Here is a 20,428-nt window from a genome sequence, read left to right as displayed (position 1 = left end):
CTGATACACCTGTACTGTGCTGTTGCTTTACATCTAATTGATACAAATTTGATTAAAACAAAAAGGAAATTAGTAACACGGCCAAATTCAGATCCTCAGTTTATTAGGAATATGATCCATCATTCATGGGTTGAAGCTATTATTTTCCATCTCCTGTTTCCCATACTATTAATATTAACAGGCTTAGAGAAGATGAAACATTAAAAAGACTGCTTCAGAAATGGCATGAAATGATCATTCATTTATAACTATTCAAAGTGTAAGTATAAGTTATAGTGTCATAGCAGTGCCTTTTTTAATCAGTCAGATTTTAAAGATGAAAAGAGGGAATAGAACTCTCTTTCCCCACTGAGGAGAATCTTAATCTTTGACATTTAGGGGAGAAGATGATTGAAAAGCATTGAATACCAAAATAAGATTAGAAAAGATGACAAACACTATTAAATATTACAGTTCAAGGAAGTTTTTTTACACATCAGCAGATTCAGCAGGAGTAGTTTTAATGTTTTTTTGCTGACAGGGGTGTGCTTGTTGTATTGATTTAGGCATGCACTTCTACCTGCATTTATGTAGAGAAATTCTTGTAGAGAGAAGTGAAAACTGGAGTTAATTAATTCACCTTCTGCGTGGTCTAGTTGGCTGTGGATCAAGTACTTTCCCTGGTCCAGAGGCACCACTTATCTCTGCAGTCCATGCAGAAAAGCCTGGACTGTGCTGCAGATTTCCTCCAGAGGGCCAGCCTGGGGGTGGAGCTTGAGAAGCAGACAGATTGTATCTGGGACCTGGAAGAAATGTCAGCCCAGGAAAAGAACTTCACAGCTGGTTTAGAGGAACTGAGGACTTGGGAGCCTCTGCTGGTGAATTCTGTGGACACAGGAGAGATGAGCAAACTTAGAGAAAAAGTGGAGGCAATGCAACTGCAAAAGACAGAGGTCAAACAGCAACTGGAGGCTTACAGAGAAGTGCAACAGAGGTATGTGTTAATATGTTCAAATGTCCATTATTCTATGTTTGTATGTGTGGAGCCAACTAATAAATGATCATACATCATACATATCCTTATTTTAAATTCCTCTTTACAATGGTCTATAATTTGTTTAAATTTCTAAGGTGTGAGTTTTTATGGACCTCCTTCCAACATGAGAAGGAGACAGTGGTTGAACAGATGAATGATGTAGAGAGCAAGATGACCATGTTCTCCACAGCTAAAGCTGTCAGCATCCAGCAGGCAGAGGAGAAATGTCAGAGATACAAGGTGGGAAACTCCCTCACACTCATAACTGACACACTGTATTGAATGTTTATCTTTAAAGGATTCTGCCAATATTTGAACACTGGAGCATTTATGTATTTTTCATTGTTTGCCTGTCTGTCTATGGAGTTTTAATTCGAGTTTGTGGTGTAAACATTTCAGGAGAATATATGCATGGAATGACATCTGTGTGTCTGTTATTGTCTTTTGGCTGCAGTCTCTAGAGGCACACATCGACCTGCTAGAGTTGCCTCTAAATGCTTTGAAAGAGAAAGCAACAGAGTTAGAGCAGATCATCTCTGAGTCCAGCAAAGCCGTTACCAGCCACTCTGTGTCGTCACTATGGCAACGGTGGACCAGGCTCCGCAGTGTGGCAGGAGCCCAGGAGAGGGCACTGGATGACACTGCGAGGGAGTGGAGGAACTTCACAGAGAAGGTCAGAGAACATACTGTATTGTAATGATGGTTTACATGATTTCCTCTTTGTGTGTGTGTGTATGTGTGTCTATGTGTGTTTATGTGTGGGCGTTCTGCAAGCTCAAGTGCCTGCAAGTGTGGTGAGTGTGCTACATTAATGTACATGAAGAGAGTAAAACGTGCCCACAGTCATTCCTCCGAAGCTATTTATACTCACATGACACTTGCAGCCGACAAACATTCAACTCCATGAAACTGTTCTTGCCTCTACAGATTTAGGTCAAACACAGCAACAACTGAATACCAGTTGGTGGGCTGTGATGTAACTCCAGGCTTCAGGCCAGTTGTTTCCTCTTGCCAAAACACTGTGTCATGCAGTGTTTTCCCGCCTTTCGACCTATTTCAAGTGAGACACTGTCAGTTCCCAAGAATTCCCACAAAGCACCGTTCTTGAAAGGGAAATGAGGTCAAACTGGAAGCAGTGGTCACTTCCTCATATGTGGCACATTCCTGTTGTCCACTGGTTTTCTATGGCTCCTTTGTTCAACTGGACATGATGTCATTCTCTGCACTGGTTTCTGCTTTTGACTCTCACAGAGGATAACTGTACTGTTGAAAGGCCTTTGTATACTAGTGAAACAAATGTAAAATAGGTCTGTTACATGTTATTTTAAAAAAGACTGATTCACTAGTTCAAGCTGAATAGTGACTGTTAGACTTTCATCGTAATAGAATTCATGAAATCTCTCTAATCATCTCTTGGTTCATCAAAAACAAACGGTCTTTGAACACAACATGGCACATCTCTGGGTTACACACCCTTCATTAGCATATTATTAAAATGAGCCCTTTCAATTGACTGTAGAGACTTGCCTACTCAGTTAGGACAGATATTTGAGTAACCGTACACTTTCTCTAGTATTATTAGTAAACTACCATAGTCTGCTGCATCACCTGCACCTGACTCTTTGTACATAAACTTCTCTGGCCCTCAGATGGAGAAGGTGCGCTCTGTGTCCAAAGACCTCCACAGTCGTGTCCCAGACAGCACAGTGGAGAAGGCAGCCACCAGAGCAGCGCTGCAGAACCTGCTGGAGTATCATGATTCCTTCAACCTGGAGGTGGAGAGGGAGCAATCGATCCTGGCCCTGCTGGGGCAACACTCACGTAGCCTCAGAGGAGAGGAGGAAGAAGAAGAGGAGGCGATGGAGAGAAAGACAGAGAATGGACACAAGGAGACACCGTGCCTACAAGAGATCAAAAGCATGCAGGAGCAATATGACAGGTGAGCGAATCAACACTTAGAACATTTATGATTAAACACATTACTTCTATATGAGTTAACCAAATATATTAATCGTTTCAGAACAGCAAAACTGTACTTAACTTCACTGCAAGGGCACTGATTGTATATAAGAAAGTATTACCTTTTGGAAATACAGTATAATATCTTGTAGAACAAATATTGCATATTGAAGTTGTTTTACGCTTACTCTTTTGACTCTACCAGTCCAATATTTATAATCAACTTCGACAAAATGTGTTTCAGAAAGCATGTGCTTTAATTTAATGCAAGTTAGGTATCATCTTGTAAAAACACAGACCAGAAAATAAATGAATAATCTATTTAGATCAAAATATTGATGTAATTTCCTCACTGACTCTGTGTCTTTTTTAGCCTTGTGTTGCAGGTGAGGACGAGCAGGTCACAGGTACAACAGGAGTTGAGGGAGAGAGAAGAGGTTGAGAAGGAGCTGGGCTTGGTCAAAGGCTGGATCCAAGACACCCGTGGTTTACTGCTGAGTCCCACTGCCGACCTGGATTCACTGCTGCAAGAACTAGAGGTACTGTAGGCCTATACATATATTAGCACAAATCCACAAATCATCAATAAGGTGATAAGGCTTGTATGGGGAAAGATCAGCTTTCATGCCACACAACAGACACTCTGATCTGCAGTCCGTCACATGATGTTGTTTGATTTGCAGACCGCACATGGCGAGGTCATCAGTAGACGTCAGAGTGTGGAGCGCATGACAGAGCTGCAGCAGTCCAAGTACCAGGACCTCCAGGCTGGTCTGCCCTCTGAACTCAGCATGCAGCTGGCTGAGGTGGCTCTGGCTCTGGGCTCCGCTGAAGACCAGGTGACCTCTCTTGACTGCAGTTAACATATTAAATGTAGTTTCATTAACTAATTATGTCTGTCATGTGGGTTTTCAGTAGGTTTGTAATGAAATACTAAGCATAAACACTTAAACTGTGATTAAACTATATCCTGGTATGTAAATGCACTTTGGTGTATGTGCTCCAGTGTAAAGCTTGCACTCACTTGTATGAGTCCTGCTGTACTGTATGGTGTCTGGTAAACGTACTTCACTACTGCATAACCAGTTCCATCCTTTCCACCACCAGTTAGTTTTGTTAAACAGCTGTTGGTATTTGACAGTACTGTGAAATCTATGTGGTTCTGCATTCTGCTTCAGGTCCAGGCGAGGGAAAGGGAAGTGCAACAGACAAGAGATGTGAAAGAGGACTTCAGCTTCAGACTCCAGGACATTGAGGCGAAGCTGAAGACCATTGCTCTGAAATTGGAAAACAAGGGTGTCGACCTAGAGGAGGCCAAAGAAGAGACCAAAGTAATCAACCAGACAGATTGACTAATTAACAAGCAATTAACCCCTGTTAAATCGGCTATTCATTTTGCAGATGTTGAGGTTAATGAGTGTGTGAGAGTTGGAATGGCATGAACTGAATTCTGCCTTCAACAGTGACCCACTTTTGTGAGGAGTATTCCAGATGGGACTCTGAGCCCCTTCCCTCCTGTTGTCCCCCTAGTTGCCCTGACGTTTTTCTTCCCTTGCTCCTTTTGACCATCTGTAGACTCACAAACCCTGGAGTATCTTTAGTGAGATAACCTTTTTATTTAAATCAGATAAAGATCATCACCAGGGATATAATGTTTATAAATGTTAAAGTTTCAATTTTAACCCTCACTAAAAGTCTCCATGTTCTTTTACTTTCACCTGATTTCACCTATTTCTTTTCCCTCCTTTTTCTTTTCTCTTCTCTCCTCCTCTCCAGAGTCTTTGTGAAGAGTGTGAATGCTGTGGTCGCTCTCTGGCTGAGTTAGGAGTAGCAGTGCAAGAGTTTGGTGAGCAGAACCCTCTGTTGTGCAAGCAGCTGGGCGATGCTGTGGCCAAACTAACCGAAGTGCAGCACCATACCACACAGCAGGTCCAAGATAGAGCCAACAGACTAAAGAAGGTGAGCTATCAATTCAAGTGTAGACATCCCTTAAGACTAAGGCAAAGTTTCTGTTACTGCTTCCATGAATGAAGAACAAAGCTTTATATTTTGACATTACAATTTTGGGTCAGTATTAGACTATTTAGTTTGAGAATGTTTGACATTCAATTTTCCTTACAAACAAGTGTATGTTTTTATTGTGAGCAGGCAGAGAAACAGGTGGAGGAATATCAAGGCATGAGAGCATTCATTTTGGGCTGGACAGAAAAGGCAGAGGCTCTGGTCTCTGGTAATATCATCTGGAGCTCTGCATCCCAGCTGCAGGAGCAAATTCGAGCTCACCAGGTGAGTCTTTACAGTGAGTCACACAGCAGGGAGTGTGAATAGTTTAATCATGCCTAAAAAATGCTGTTTTCTTCTGTAAAAAAAGGGTTTTGATGTTTTGAAAATAAATACTGTTTCCTGCATAAACTTACTGAGGACATGCCACAAATTTGCAGCTAATTAGAGCACTTTTGTGTGAATCACACACGTTTGATATCTAGTAACATGTCACACTGTACAGTATGTTGGCCGGCTTTAATTAGTATAATTGCACAAACACAAAAGGCTTTTCTCTTTGACATGTAATTTATGTTCCTATGGTGACAGGCGTTGCTGCGGGAGTGCCGGGGTCTCCATGGTGACTTGGAGGCCATGGGGGAGAGGGAGGGGCAGCTGGGGGAGGTGTTGCAGACACAGGGGTGGAGCCAGCAGGTGAAACACCTCAGTAGATGCACAGAGGAGCTGCAGCAAACTGCCAAGACTCGCCTCCAGGGTCTGCAGGATGCCGCCAAGGTAAACATCGATATTTGAGACGAGTATTACAAGAATCAGACATCAATAACACTTCATCTCTAAAATACTGTGATCAATTTGTCTTCATTAAGAACTGCAGAACATGTTATCTCATAAATCCAGACATATTGGTGCATAACATGAGGTGCACATCCAGTCAAATACATCAGAGACCCAATCCAACAGTGCCCTCCTATGGTCACCACCAAGTATTACACCATCATTATCAAACACGCTTTCTATGCTGACTCTTGTGCTGCAGTAATCTGTCACGCTAATCTGACTGCTATACAGCTGGTACCCAGATGACAGTCTGTAGCTATTTGTTGCTAATAACGCTGTGTGTTTGAAATCTGTTTACAGTTTCTCCTGTGCTTTATTTGCTGTGACTTGAAATTTCAAATTCCTTTCACATGAAACACATTTGGGCCAGTTAGGTCTTACAAATAAAGGGTTCTGTTTTTAAAGAGATTTGACCCTTACATTTCATTGCTCAGACTAAAAATAATTTGAAATGATTGAATTCAGAGAACAAAAACCCCTCTGCAGACCAGTCTGTTACTGCAAACAAGTCCAAATCAACAATGATGGTGTCCAAAGATACAACATTATATGTTTTCAATACATATCAGTTGCACCTATCTTCACTCATGCTTTCCTTTGATTTTTTGTATCTGTGTCTCTCCTCAGGACATGTTGCATCTGGAGGCAGAGGTGAAGAGCCTCCATGCTGCAGTAGACCAGATCCAGGTCACGCTTGCCTCCCCTGATCTCAACAGGCTCAGCCTCAGAGAGCAGCTCACACAGAGACAGGTGAAGACACATATTAACTGCTTCATTTGTGGTGTCATGAATTGGCTCAGAGTTCAGACAAAGGAGGGAGAACACATATGTTTTAATTTTAAAAAACAACCAATAATTTGTTACAATAACTTATTTACATAACAAAACCAAAACTGTACATGTTAAATCAATAGTGTTTGGGATTACATCGATGAGGGAAAATGTGTGAGTGCTAAAATTAATCAAACAAATGAAACAAACAAAGAAGGGATGTCAATGATGGGAGAGAGAAAGAGACAGACTAAGCAGGCAACCTTTTAAAGGGTGGCCCAGGTGAATCAATTCTAGCTGATGACTTCCACTCTGCTTGGTTGAAAGGAGAATGAGAAAAGGGCATGCAAACAGGCAGAGCAAAACAGGAGTAGTCATCACAGTAGTCAGTACAGTACTATGTGTAAAGCATCCTTGAGTCCCTTGAAAGGTGCTATACAAATCAATATTATTATTATTAGTATTTATATATTTGAATTGAGATGGTGTTGGAAATTCAGAGACAGTAGGAACACACACAAATTCACATTGCATGCCTACAATTTTAGTATAACATCTATAAATAATTTAAAGCTTAATTCCCCTTTATTCTTCCACAAGCGTCTGTTGGTGGAAATGGAAGGGTTCAAGCAGCAGGTGGCGGCAGTACAGCAGTGTCAGAGCGCCCTCCGGCTACCAGAGGAGGTAGTGGCCAGTCTGCCTATCTGCCGCACAGCTCAGACCTTGCAGCAAGAAGCCAGCCAACTGCAGCATACAACCATCCAGCAGTGCAACATCCTGCAGGTAAAGGGCAGTCCTCTTATTGCAACTTCTGTTTATTAACTATAATTAACATATTAAGTCAAAGAAAGCTATAATGCTGTGGAATTACATTAACACTCAATAAAAGTAAGATAATAACTTTTTTTATTACATTATTTTACATTACTAATTTTCCCCCGAATTGCTAGATTATCTGTGAAGTTGCTGTAAACACTGTAGACCTGAAAACCCTCCGTAGTAAGTAGTAGGCAGCCGTCTCTAATGTATAAAGGCTACAGAGTCAATTGTTGCCCTGTAAAACAGTTATGTTGTCCTATTTTGTCACCTGCTGGAGTAGATACTCTGAATTCTCGTGAAGTGTCCCAACAGGCTTTCTCAGGAATGTGTTTGTTTGCTTTTAGCCCCCATCGGACCAGTATGATCCTTCAATCCTTTGGTTCTGGGCTGATTCTGCTTTTAAGCTCATTGTAGTGAAGATTAGTCTTGAGAGGAAGAAACACTCTGAGATTGTTTAGAGGACAAACATCCAAATCATTAATGCTCACTGTGATCTAGCTCAGAGTTATATTTGAGGTAGATTACTATAATTGTGATATTCTAAATGTTAACTGAATGTTATCATTGAAATGTAATTTACACAGAAGTCACAAGTCTCTCTCAGAGAACCTTTCATGTATGAAAGTATGAAGTATGTATGTCTACTGAATCCCTATCAGCTCCACGTGGTGCTGTTTTGTAGATGATACTGACCCTTTGATCCTGCTGTAGTGGGAAAGCAAGGGTAAAGATCATCCCCCTACTGGGATCAATAATATAAATCACATTTGATTATGTTTTTACAAAGTTGCAACTTCACCCTTTCCATGTTATGTGTCTTCTTTGCCAGGAGGCTGTGGTGCAGTATGAGCAGTATGAACAGGAAGTGAAGAACCTCCAGAGATTAATAGAAGAAGCCCACCGCATCATTCAGGACCGGCCTGTCTCCACCAGCAACATACAGGAACTTCAGGCTCAGATACACCACCATGAGGTGACAGAGGACACACACTTTCTGTCACTTTCCCTCTTACATATATATAAATTATATTTAATATCATTATAATATAAATTATTATTTGTATTATTAAATATTATACACATATTTGGACTCCTGAACATTACATACATTGTTGAATATCCAAAATGAGCATTATGCTGCTGTGACAGCCCACGCTTCTGAGATGACTTTTCACAACACTTCAGAACCTGGCTACAGGAATTTGTTCCCATTCAACCACCATAACTTTAGTAAAGTGAAGAGCAGGGCAGTAAACTTCTCTCCTGGATCTGGCTTTGTCATGTTGAAACAGGAAAGGGCCTTTCCCAAACTATCACCACAAAGCTTCCAGTACTTAAGTGTCTAAAATATAATTTTATATTGCAGCATGAAGGTTTATTTCAATGGAAACTGAACCCTGGACCAAAACGACATTATTGGTTATAAAGTGCATTTAAGGATTTGTTTTTATTCACCTAACACACAACCTTTCAGGACATAATGGCCTGTGAATTAACAACAAAGCAACAAGGACCTGACAAACTTTATTGTCTGTCTTATAGATAAGCACCACAAAACAAACATAACTGCATGACAATGTTCATGTTCATGTTTTAGAGAACCATTACTAGTTGTCACTTGTCTCAAACAGAGTGCCCTTTGAGACACGTGACAAGGAAAGATATATATAAAGATACGTATGACATGTGTATGTCTTTTCAGATTAGGTCAACTTCTTCAACATCAAAGAGCGGAGACAGACAGAACATGAGTCATTATGTACTTCCTGTAATCTGTAACAGTGCCAAACAGAATAAAAGAGACGTTATGCCACCAGGAATATACTGTATATCGTAGTAGTAGTAGTTGTAGGCAAACCTATGATTAAGCTTCAGTAATATAACAATTAAACCATTTTCTAACTCTGCTGCTATACAGCAAAATATTGTGTTAATGTGCCCAACTCACACACACACATTGCTCTTTCATCTGATAGTGCATGTAAATATATTCTGCACAGATTCCTGTTAGATGCAGTCTAGATGCTTAGATTCATCTGCATTACTTCAGCCCTGTGCTTCCAGTCGCAGTTTTACCTTGCTGAGTAAGTGTGTTTGATCTCACATGCTGTGAGAGAAATTGAGAAGGGGAGGGGGAGGGGGTGCTGAGGCAAAGACCTGCAGGAAAACAGATCAAATCTCACCAAGGGCAAAACATTTTTATTACATTCTGATCTTCTCCGCATGGCTGTTGCAGATATTATCTACTTTGAATACTTCAACAGTAACTCATTTACCTGGGTGATTGTAGATACTGTCCCTCTGTCACTGCAGTAAGTGGCGTGGTGTGTGTTTATGTCTGAGTTTGGGCTATAAAGCTGAGCAGATAGCTGCAACTCCACTGGCCCAGTTAGTCACATGACCTGATTATTAGTGCATTGACCATCTGCGGGACAGAGGGAGTAGACGGAGGAGGAGGAGGAGGAGGAGGGAAGGAGGAGCTGGACCCAGCCTGCCGGCTCATACCATTGCTGTAATTTGACACCATCTCTGTCATTCTTCTTTTCTAAACACTCCCTCTCTCCATACGGCTCTCTTTTGTTGGAAAGAGTCTGTCCTGAGTATTGGTCGAAGAGGGATGTGGCAGGCACAAAAAGGAAGGGGGGGGGCGATGCAAGCAGTGAGATCACTTCCTGTTTTTCCTTGCCATTTGTGTATGTGTAAGAGAGGGAGTGTCTGAGGGATTTTGAACTATTTCTGCGAGGGTCTCTCTCTCAACCAAACATCCTGTCTTTTGGCTTCACCGCTGCTCTTAGTCACCCGCCTCTTTGCAGCTCTGATTGGCTCAGAGATATAGAAGAGAGAGAGAGAGACAGAGAAAAAAATAGAGAGAGAGAGAGAGGCAGTGCTATTCTCTTTCTACGCTTACACACTGTGAAGCCAAAAGCGAGAGACCGGGGGAGAGAAGAGAATGCGTCCGCTCCACTTATTCCTCACATACCGGCACCACATTCAACGCTGAACCAACTCAGCTATCCCCTTTTTCAGAAACCTAGTGAACCAGGAACTATTGATCTTCCATTGTGGACTAAACCACACTCTCCTGACCCTGGGGGTGGTGGTGTTTTCTGTTGGGGGGATGTTTTGACAGGAGCTGGCCCAGAAGATCCGTGGCTACCAGGAGCAGATCGCCTCGCTCCATTCCAAGTGTAAGATGCTGACAGTGAAGGCTAAACACGCCACCATGCTGCTGACAGTCAGTGAGGTGGACGGCCTTTCAGACGGAATGGATGAGCTGAGTGATGAGGAGCTACCTAGTGCTGTGGTAACTGCCACCGCCGCCACTAACAAGCAACTTCCAGCACACCCCTCTGTCGTCATGGTGAGTGGCAAAGCCTTTTTAAGGATACACACAATCATACAGTGTATCACACATGCACACACTACATGGCTGTATGTCTGTGTGACCATTGTTTTTGTGTGTGTTTGACCACAGCCTCTATTTTGTTTTACTTTTCTGTCCATGCCACTGGTTCTCAAAGTGTAGTATGGGGACCATCAGGGGTCCCTTTGGCATAGAGGGTAGAGGGTACAGACAGACCATTTCTCTATAATTAAATTACCACAGTTTAGAGAAGGTCTGAAATGTCATTTTTAATTTCAGCTTTAACTTCACCTCTCTTATTTCCCCAGTGCACACAGTTATACTCTTCATGTACAATTAAATGCCAAGCTACCAATTATAAAAAAGTCCTTCATAATGTGGGTCCCTGAAATTAAACTATAGCTAAACTGGGCTGCAGGGCCTTATGTTCGTCTGTTCAGTGGTTGCTGACTGTTAAATGCAAAGGTCTCCAGGTTCCGAGTGGACTTTTTCTATATTACTCTCCAGTTTCTATGTTCCTCTTTCAATCTGTGTATGATTTTTGTATTACACAGATATAACTGGAGCTTTATTACATCTTAAGTGTTTCTATTCTGGCTGTGATCTTGTGTGCATTGCTACACTGATTCTGTGCTGTGTCACTTCAATTTGCTTCGTATTAGACTAAATTTGTCTGCCTGTTACTACAGTATGTCACCCTCAGCACCCTTACTTCCCTCTCTTTCTCTATGTGGCTGTGGCTTTCTCTGTGATTCAGATTTCTTCGCTTCCTTGCCCTGTTACTATGTGTGGTGTGTTTGGTCTCAACAGGCCAGGAAACAGGATATTACTGCATGTGTGTGTTTGTGTGTGAGCATGATAAGTCTCTGTATGTAGCTGTAAATAGCTTACTTGGACTGCTGATAGCCTTGATTTGATATTGTTTAACATAGTTACCATTGTGAGTGCTGCTCAGTTTCTGACTGATCTCACTATCGAACCACTGAGTTTCGCACGCATGCCGGTGAGCTGATGCTCTTCATTGCGTTGCATTGCATCATAAAACCCGCGAAAAAGTCCTCCAAATATAACAAGGTCCCGAGTCAGGCAGCCAAGTTCTCCATTAACTGCCAGAAAGCAGCCCAGTAGGGTTTGGCTCACATTTCAGCTCTGCCTCTCTACTGAAGCATGCAAGCACACAGACAACTGTGCTGCTTCTTAGACAGCTGCTGCTGCTGCTGCTGCTGCTGTACTCTTTTTCCCACTCTCTGTTAGCTATGCTATGCTTTCGTTATGCGTTTCGTTTATCTTCTGGGGGATTTCCGTTCTCCTTCTTACAGCCCATACAGTGAAGTGTTTTTCACCTTGAAAGTACCTCTGTCACTTTCAGTTGTGCTTATGAATGCTACTGAGCTGTCCTTTTTTTAGCTCTTAAGGAGCTAAAATGTATAAGAAAACATTGAAGCGTATAGTCTGCATGTAATTTGGATAACATCCGGGTGCCACTTACAAGGGAAATGTGTCTGTGGTTCTGAAACTGCAACTTTACATAAGAGTAAAGAGTATGTGTGTGGTTTGACCAATCTGTATGTGTGTGTGTGATTTTCAACTTCCTGGTGCTGGTCATTCCTTTCCCCTGATGTATCCTGTAAAATTCATAGTGGCTCATTCACTGGCAGTGGAATCCACAGTGGGTCTGTTTGCTAGCACAGAGCAACACTACAGTGAATTATGTGTCTTTAATGCTGTGCAGTGGCAAAAGCGTTGCAGTGTTTGATGTCAACAGCAGTAATATGATCTAAGCAGTTTCCTCTCTGTTATTTGATTACTCTCTGTCTAATGAATCAACAATATGCTCACTGCAATCTCCCTAACCTGCACTTCCCCATTAATTTTTATGCTCTTTTTCACTCTGTCTTTCTTTCTCTCTTCATCTTTCTCTGTCTGTCTCCACCCTCCTTACACCTGGGCATTTTCCGTTTGGTCTCCCTCTCTTTTCCTCCACCTGCTTCTTTGATGTGTGGTGTGTTTGTGTGGTCAGATGACAGCAGGGCGCTGCCACACACTCCTCTCCCCTGTGACGGAGGAGTCAGGGGAGGAGGGCACCAACAGCGAGGTCTCCTCTCCCCCTGCCTGCCGCTCCCCCTCCCCAGGGGCTAACGCTGACGCTCCTCTTAACCAGGTACTGCAAATCCCACCCTGGTAACCTCGAAAGCCCTACCTGACCCGCCAACCCTTCACATACTCACCGTCCATTTCACTTTTTACCTCTCAAATTCTCAGTTTAAAGTGACAAGAAACTATCACACCAAACCTGTTAAAAAAAAGCCCATCTTGATGAGTCATCCTATCAAATATTAGTCTCTAAGTTAAGAGAACTGGCCACTAGGATGAGATTATTTCACTGCTTTCCAATGCAAATTAAGATGTCTAGAACATGTTTGTGCACCCATTGACATTATTGGATATAGATTTAAAGAGACAAGCAAACTTTCTACTGGAACAATTACTCAAAACTTTAATTTCTTTCATATACATGATGATACATGATTCAAGGCTGAATATGACTTCAGACATGACTTGTTAAGATGGCCTTACCACAAGCTGCTCCCCACCACTAAATCATGACAATTTGACCATCACCTGTATCAATACACTGGATGTTTGAAAAAATCTGGAGGGTTGCTGTCCTGCTCCTGCTTTCCCTGCTTATCGGCATATTTTTGCAGATTTACTTTGCTGAACCAAATTAATTTTTTCCAATTGCTTTTTGCTGAGGTAATATTGCTGTGGAAAAACACATCCAACTTAAGCATAACTGGAATAGCCTTTTGTTTAACTTATGATGCAGCAGTTGCACAGCAGCATTTTGTTCTGTGGGATTCAACCACAGTCACAGCTGTTTGTCCTGCTATTATTGGGAAATGTGCATACTTTATTTCTTTGTCTTTTGATGTGTGAGTGAGCTTTTTATCTTCTAACTAAAGACTAAAATCAATAAGCTCAAAGGCAGAATGTGGGGCAGCTGGAAAGTGACATAAGGGTTGTATCATGAGAGTGTAAACAAATCTCAAGGGACCTTTGCTGTTGAAGTGAAAACGTCAAGAATAAAACAGATCAAACTCCTAGGTTAAAGGTTGTGCTACTACTCTTAAATTTTTGCCTGTACCCTTTGTGTAGAAGTATGTGAGTGCATGGGAGGCCTGTGTTACCATAACCGAGAACTACCATAACCATTAACTCATGGCATACCGAACTAAGCTGTCATCAGTGTAAATAAGGAAAATGTGTGGATGCCTATGTTTATACATTTTTATTTGAACTGTCTATGAGTTTATAGCTGTATAAACTAACTGCATAATGTACTGTATAATGCATTCCTTCTGAAATTGCAAATATGTATACAGTGTGTACAGCAGCTGCAAATGTGCCACTTCTAATGAATTGTTCACAGTTCTGTGTGTTCAAGGTTAGTTGGACATTAAAACAACTAATTGCTCATTAATAAGTGTGTTCTTGTTGCAGCACATCCTCTTCACTGCACATAAACATACTGTGGCAAGTATTTACATATTTTTGCTCTCAGATATGAATGAAACTCACACTTGCTGTGTTGTAACAGGGTCGTGGCGCTCTAAGTCGAGCACCCCTCCAGGAGCTGTATGACCCATCTATGGAGACCAGTGCTGCTAACCTAGATGACTTGCAGAGATCCTGGGAAACACTAAAGAACGTGGTATGATATGTCATCTGTTAAAATCAACTGTCAATCTGTTTAAAGCACCGCTGGGCTGTCGTAAGTTTTTATTTAAATCACAGTTTAAATCCTTTCAACAAAACAGAATCATCTACACCAAAATTGGGCCAAAGCCGAGACAGAAACACAAATTTACATTAAATCTGAAATGTATCTCCAACTACCTGCTACCACAAGTTATAAGATTTTGCTATCATTGATTTCTTTCTGTTTATGCAATCCTCTTCTCCTGCTATAGATCAGCGAGAAACAGAAGAGCCTGTATGAGGCACTGGAGCGACAGCAGCATTATCAAGAATCCCTCCAATCCATTTCCACTAAAATGGAGTCCATTGAGGCAGCACTCAATGAGGGCCTGGAGCCCAGTAAGAGCCCAGAGAGCCAGATGGCTGCCCACCAGGTGAGAGAGACGGGGGACGGAAAGGTCTGGAGATACTGGCAAAGTTGTGTTCCTGTGTGTGCGTTAAAAAGAAATGACATCAAAAGTATTTGTACAGTATGTGAAATGTAAACTGAAAGTTTAGAAAGACAGATCTCTTCAGGAAAAAAAAGATGACAAAAGAGATGCCTGCTCCGAAAAACAGGGATTTATTCAGGAGTTAATATTGCACTAGCCTGTGCAATGGTTGCACAGACTGCATGGCACTATTCTCCGTTACTATGCCAACTTCACAGCCACATCCAATACAGTTCCTTTTTGTTACACTAGCGTCAGGCAATTCGGACAAACCCTCTATTGCTTCTCTTACACTTTCTTCTTTTCAGTCTCTTCTTCCTTTAGTTCGGCTGCTTTTATCCTCTTTCAGTTTACTTTCTCTGCATATTCTCTTTATTTCACCTCTCACACCTTCCTTATTGTTTTCTGGCTAGGCTCTGATGGATGAGATCCTGATGCTGCAGGATGAGATTGGTGAGTTACAGACCTGTTTCTCTGAGGAGCTGGCAGACAGCGACAGCGATGGAGACTCTGGTGACCAGTTGGCACTCCAGTCTACCCTCACTGTGCTGGGAGAAAGGATGGCCACCATTCGAATGAAGGCCTCTGGGAAACGGCAGCTGCTTGAGGTGGGTTCTCAAAAATAATGATTAAACATTCACATCTCTCAAATTTGCATACTATCTACCTTGAGCTTTAATATTGTGTCAGTATTGTCTATGTCATGGCTGGACTATTGATTGGCTAACTGCTTCTCTGCATTACTTGTGCACAGTTATAGAAAAGACCATGTTTTTTCACACTAACCAATACAGGAAAAACTAAGTGAACAACTAGAGGAGCAGCGACAGGAACAGGCGCTGCAGCGTTACCATAGCGAGGCTGAGGAGCTTGACCACTGGCTGCTGAGCACTCGGGCAACTCTCAGCTCTGCTCTTCAACCCCAAAACGATGACATGGACATGGAAGAGCAGCTCATCGACTGTCAGGTGAGATTTCTGATGTTGTAAAAGATGGAAATGAATGTTGACTGAGGTAGACAATGCACAGTTTGCTGCTCGTCTGATATGTACAAGAAGTTTTCTTCTGCTGACAAGAAAAGAAAAAACTTTTGAATTTCTCCCACTGCAGTAGTCACAGCACGGAAGTCTGTATGCTATTGTTTTATCAAGAGGGGGTTTCAAAGGCTAAGGTGAAGTATCTGCTATTGTCTGCTTCTCAGCTCCAGAAATAGTCTCTATGCTTGGATTCATTCCCTGGATGGAATATTACTGTTACTATTTTAGTCATGCAGAAACTTTTCAGTTTGTCCTCAAAAACCAGAGGAAGCAGAATTTAACAGGAGCAGAGCAGAGTAGGACGCCACTATTGTCCAATAAATGACACTTTTCGGGTTCGGGGGATTAGGACATTGGGATTAGGATTAGGGTCTGACTGTGTGCTTCTCTGATCACAATCCTCACTGGTTCCCCAACATTCCTCCACCAGCTCAAGGCTTACCCCCTGCTCATTCTGTTTCTATAGTAACATCACCTTTATCTGTTAGCATCTGAGGCAAAATAGTAGCGACAGTGGTCACTGATCTACAATTTTTAGTGATTTTATTCAGATCCAAAGTAGGAAATAATATTCCAGTCTGAATGATTTTGATCACAAAGTAACTTCTGAGAAAAAAGATAAAAAGCTTTATTCCAGTTTTTCTGTCACACAGACTGATTAACTGTCCTTTCCTGACATTTTTGTTTATTTCTGTCATGGCAAATGATTTTATGTGTATGCTGCTAGATTGATGTTGAAATAAATACATTTTACATTTGAAATTGCCTAAAGGTAAGGGTGTTATCTTTGCAGCCTTTGTGGGAACATATATCCTGAACTATGTTGCATTTTTGGTGATGAAAAGTGTTAAAACATTCATCCTATAGTGTACCATAATTGGCTTCTCAGCAGTAATAATCTTAATTATGTGGCTCACTCAAAGGAAATCATGTTTAAAGTGTGTGTGTGTAGCAGCTGGGAGACAGTAAGCTGATTACAGTTCACATATGGCTCCTATGGAGCTCAGGTCTAAAGGTCCGGCCCATGCAGATCCTAGTCTCCAGGGGTAGACAATAACTGCAACCATAGATAATTATAGCAAAAATCCACTGGAAACAAAAATAAGTGTTAGAGAAGAGAAATGAAGTGAAGTGAGAACTGTAAAAATAGAGGAATGAAAAGAGAAGGAAGGGTATACTACATAATAGACTCAGATTAACAAACTTTTTAAAAAACCATAGTAGTGTTTCAGATTAGTGGATGGTGCTCCGCAGTGGTTTAATTCAACTGTTTTTCCATCTCTGTTTTGTTGTTTTTCTATTTTTAAATTTTATTTCAACTAATCAACCCCAGAATGTTCATTCTAAAATTAATGCACTACAAGACCATCACCACACTCTAAGCAGCTCAAATACCAATTGGACCAATCCTCTGATTAGTTAATACTTACATAAAATTACATAATGTCTTGATGTAAACTTTCTGGCACACATTGTATCTTACATACATTGTCCTATAAACAAACTCCACCTGTCTTGTAGTTGTGTCAGTTAAAACATAAAGGCACATTTTTAGAATTTGAGTTGGATAACTATAAGGAGTCTTTTTGTGGTAAGAAAGTGTGAGGAGAACAGAGGCTGTCCAACTTCCCACTGAATGATGCTGTGGCAACTCTGAAAAGAGCTATATGGAGGCGCTCTGTATAGACGGGGAAAATTCTCTATTGGGAATTAACTCTCCATCTCTGCCAAGGACCCTTGTATGTGCATGTGAAAGAATGGGAAACAACCCTAATCCTCCTCTTCCCACTTCTTACACATAGTCTGAACATGGAAGGGAAGAATCCCTTTTACGGAGACTGAGAGGAATGTGTTAAAAAGAATCTGAAGAGAAACAGAGGGTAAGCTTTTAAAAGCAAATGAGAATTAATGAAATAACAAGTAGAGCTAAGAGAGATAAGAAGAGGCAGAAACAACATGCTATTGAAGGAGAGCTGAAGTCGTACGTATCATGCATCCTTGGAAAAACTTTTATTTACTTTTATTTAATTTAAACTTTAAATTACTGGAATTAGCTGTCAGTCACCACCAATTAAAGCTCTTAGAGTTAAGAAACCACAATTTTTTTGGATCATTTTGTCATTATCATTGGCGTCATAATTCATCAAGTAACACAAATAATTAATTTTTTTGCTGCACATACCAGTAAAATGAAAAAAATCTACTTGTTTAAGTCACTTTTAAGCAGGTTACTATAACGAATTATAAACAATAATATGTTAAATACATTGCTGTTATTTTATAAAACATCTGAGTGAATGATTGTGCTCTCGCTTTTACAGAACATGCTGTTTGAGATCGAGCAGAAGGTGTCCTTTCTGTCAGAGTTGTCCATCCACAGCGAGAGCTTGTTGTTGGAGGGCCGTGCCGAGACCAAGGAAGAGGCAGAGCAACTCACCATCAAACTGCACTCCCTCAAAGACAGCCTACTGGAGCTGCAGCAGATGTTACAGGACAAGCAGGTTGACATACAGGTGAGATAAGAGGAGGCCTCGAACCAAGCTCATGTTTGTTTTTTTCCCTCACCATTTATGTTTTGTCCCGCCACATTCCCACATGTTTTTCCATTTCCCTGCTTTTCGTTCTCCCTGCCTGTGTGCCATTTTTGTTGTGCTGTGCTGCATTATGTTGCACTCAGCAGCAGCATCAATGGTAGTATTGTGCAAATACTAAAGGTCGTGTCATGCTCCTTCATAAAAGTCCACTGTTTTCCACTATGGAACAACAAGAGCTTGTGTGTCTCACAATGGGCTTCAGACACCAGACAAAAGGATGCTACCTCATCACATGCTAATGCTAAATGTACTGCATCAGGTGTGTTTCTGATGACACAGCATTTTGACTTTGTTGCTTTTCTGGTTTATGTCTCGTTTGGGGAAAAACAGCTCAATGTTGTTCTGAAGCTTTTGAATTTCCACTGCAAATAATTTCCTCAATAAGGCCCAGCTACATCGCTCTACAACACATAGCTAAAGCAACTTTCTGTGTCTGGTAGCAATCTCATTTTAATCAATGTTATTTTGTAGTACTTGCACAATTAGTTTAATGCTTCAAAATACAAAGTTATTCTGGGACAGTTTACATCTCAGATTGACTTCAATTCATATTGGCATAATGTCACTTCAGTTTTTCTTATAATAAGTTTTACAATACCTATTATTCACAAAATCCCTTTATTATTCCTTTTTAGTGTTCCTCTTTCTGTTAGATTAGTTGGGTTTAGGTGTCTCAGCCATGTTTTTCTTTTGTTTTTCACTTATTAATCAGGATTGCAGTAACTTTTTGTCAACATTGTTGCAAAATCACCACTTACTCTTGGCATCCGTCTGTTTTCTTCCCAGGGTTCATTGCAAGAGCAGGATGACAGTGAGCCAGACTCATCTCTGTCCCAGAGTCCTAATGTCCAAGAATGGCTCTCCCAGGCCCGCTCAACACGCACACAGCAACATCATGACAATCTGATTCGACAGAGGGTAAGAAGAGGCTATACTTTTTAAATATTTTTTATATTTAACAGGCCTGTGCTGAGTCAGTCAGTTTGATTAGATTAATGTCACTGGAGAGAACCAGTCCGTTCTTTTAAGTTAGTAGAAATTAATTTCCTACATTTTCTAGGAGCTGCAGGAGCAAGTTGCTAAACAGAAGAAGCTGCTTCAGTCTGTAGCAAGTGTCGGGGAAGACTTACTCAACCAACAGACTACGCCCAATGGGGACAGGTATTTTTTCCCCTCTCTTTATTCTTTTCATACTTAATCATGCCTTTCTCATGAAACATTTCCTGTGTCACACATTAATCCTGTAAAGATGATTCTTTTATTATTTGATTTGTCCTTCTGGGGACAGATGTCAGATCCCATTGACAGCAGCCTCTTCTCTCTCCCACAGTGAGATGTCAGTCCCAGGTGGAGTGTTACTGGAGACAGAGAGCCTGTCCCCTCTGGACCACCTGCGACAGCGCTGGGAAAACCTAAATAAAGATCAGAGTACGAAGCTGCAGCTCTCCCTCACTTCCCTGGAACAGGACCAGCTCAGCCCGGTAGACATACCATACACTATATGAATGAAGATTTATAATAATCTGTCACTAGATCGTGTTCTGGTCTCATATCCATATTTCTTTTTGTTGAATTGGCTCATTCATAATGTCACTGTTGTGTGCAGGTCCTCCACCGGTCACGTCTTTCCAGTCCCAGTATGGTGTTTAGAGGCGAGTCTGCCAGCCAGGACTCTGGCTCTCCCAGTGCTTTGTTTGAGGCCTGCAGTCAGACTCTGGACAGAATCACCCAAGAGGTAAAGCAGGGACTTTCTAGCCCAATTTAATCTCTTTACTTTAGGCTTTTTCATTAAGATTCCTGTGTCTTTAAGATGGAACAAAAAAAAATGTTACTGA

General features: G+C 41.3%; 1 protein-coding gene across 3 annotated transcripts in view; it reads left to right on the top strand.

The window, feature by feature from the left end:
* Positions 1-20,428, top strand: part of syne1a (spectrin repeat containing, nuclear envelope 1a) — a 116,616-nt gene that overhangs the window by 67,172 nt on the left and 29,016 nt on the right. For 2 of the 3 annotated variants that reach the window (XM_053336444.1, XM_053336445.1), the window contains exons 80-103: positions 636-973; positions 1,111-1,255; positions 1,470-1,688; positions 2,665-2,954; positions 3,348-3,513; positions 3,658-3,813; positions 4,153-4,305; positions 4,751-4,933; positions 5,123-5,260; positions 5,567-5,752; positions 6,443-6,565; positions 7,187-7,369; positions 8,235-8,378; positions 10,536-10,766; positions 12,790-12,930; positions 14,371-14,484; positions 14,744-14,905; positions 15,376-15,570; positions 15,757-15,930; positions 18,321-18,512; positions 19,380-19,511; positions 19,654-19,754; positions 19,924-20,074; positions 20,200-20,328. In XM_053336444.1, coding sequence (XP_053192419.1) covers positions 636-973; positions 1,111-1,255; positions 1,470-1,688; positions 2,665-2,954; positions 3,348-3,513; positions 3,658-3,813; positions 4,153-4,305; positions 4,751-4,933; positions 5,123-5,260; positions 5,567-5,752; positions 6,443-6,565; positions 7,187-7,369; positions 8,235-8,378; positions 10,536-10,766; positions 12,790-12,930; positions 14,371-14,484; positions 14,744-14,905; positions 15,376-15,570; positions 15,757-15,930; positions 18,321-18,512; positions 19,380-19,511; positions 19,654-19,754; positions 19,924-20,074; positions 20,200-20,328 — 4,146 coding nt within the window. Of the gene's footprint in view, positions 1-635; positions 996-1,110; positions 1,256-1,469; positions 1,689-2,664; positions 2,955-3,347; positions 3,514-3,657; positions 3,814-4,152; positions 4,306-4,750; positions 4,934-5,122; positions 5,261-5,566; positions 5,753-6,442; positions 6,566-7,186; positions 7,370-8,234; positions 8,379-10,535; positions 10,767-12,789; positions 12,931-14,370; positions 14,485-14,743; positions 14,906-15,375; positions 15,571-15,756; positions 15,931-18,320; positions 18,513-19,379; positions 19,512-19,653; positions 19,755-19,923; positions 20,075-20,199; positions 20,329-20,428 lie in introns of all 3 variants that reach the window. The other variant, XM_053336446.1, reaches the window with a different exon arrangement.

The sequence above is a fragment of the Scomber japonicus genome, chromosome 17 (genome assembly GCF_027409825.1).
Source record: "Scomber japonicus isolate fScoJap1 chromosome 17, fScoJap1.pri, whole genome shotgun sequence".
Classification (NCBI taxonomy): Eukaryota; Metazoa; Chordata; class Actinopteri; order Scombriformes; family Scombridae; genus Scomber; species Scomber japonicus.
Note: the sequence above shows the minus strand (reverse complement) of the source record. Positions and strands in the feature narration are given on the sequence as shown.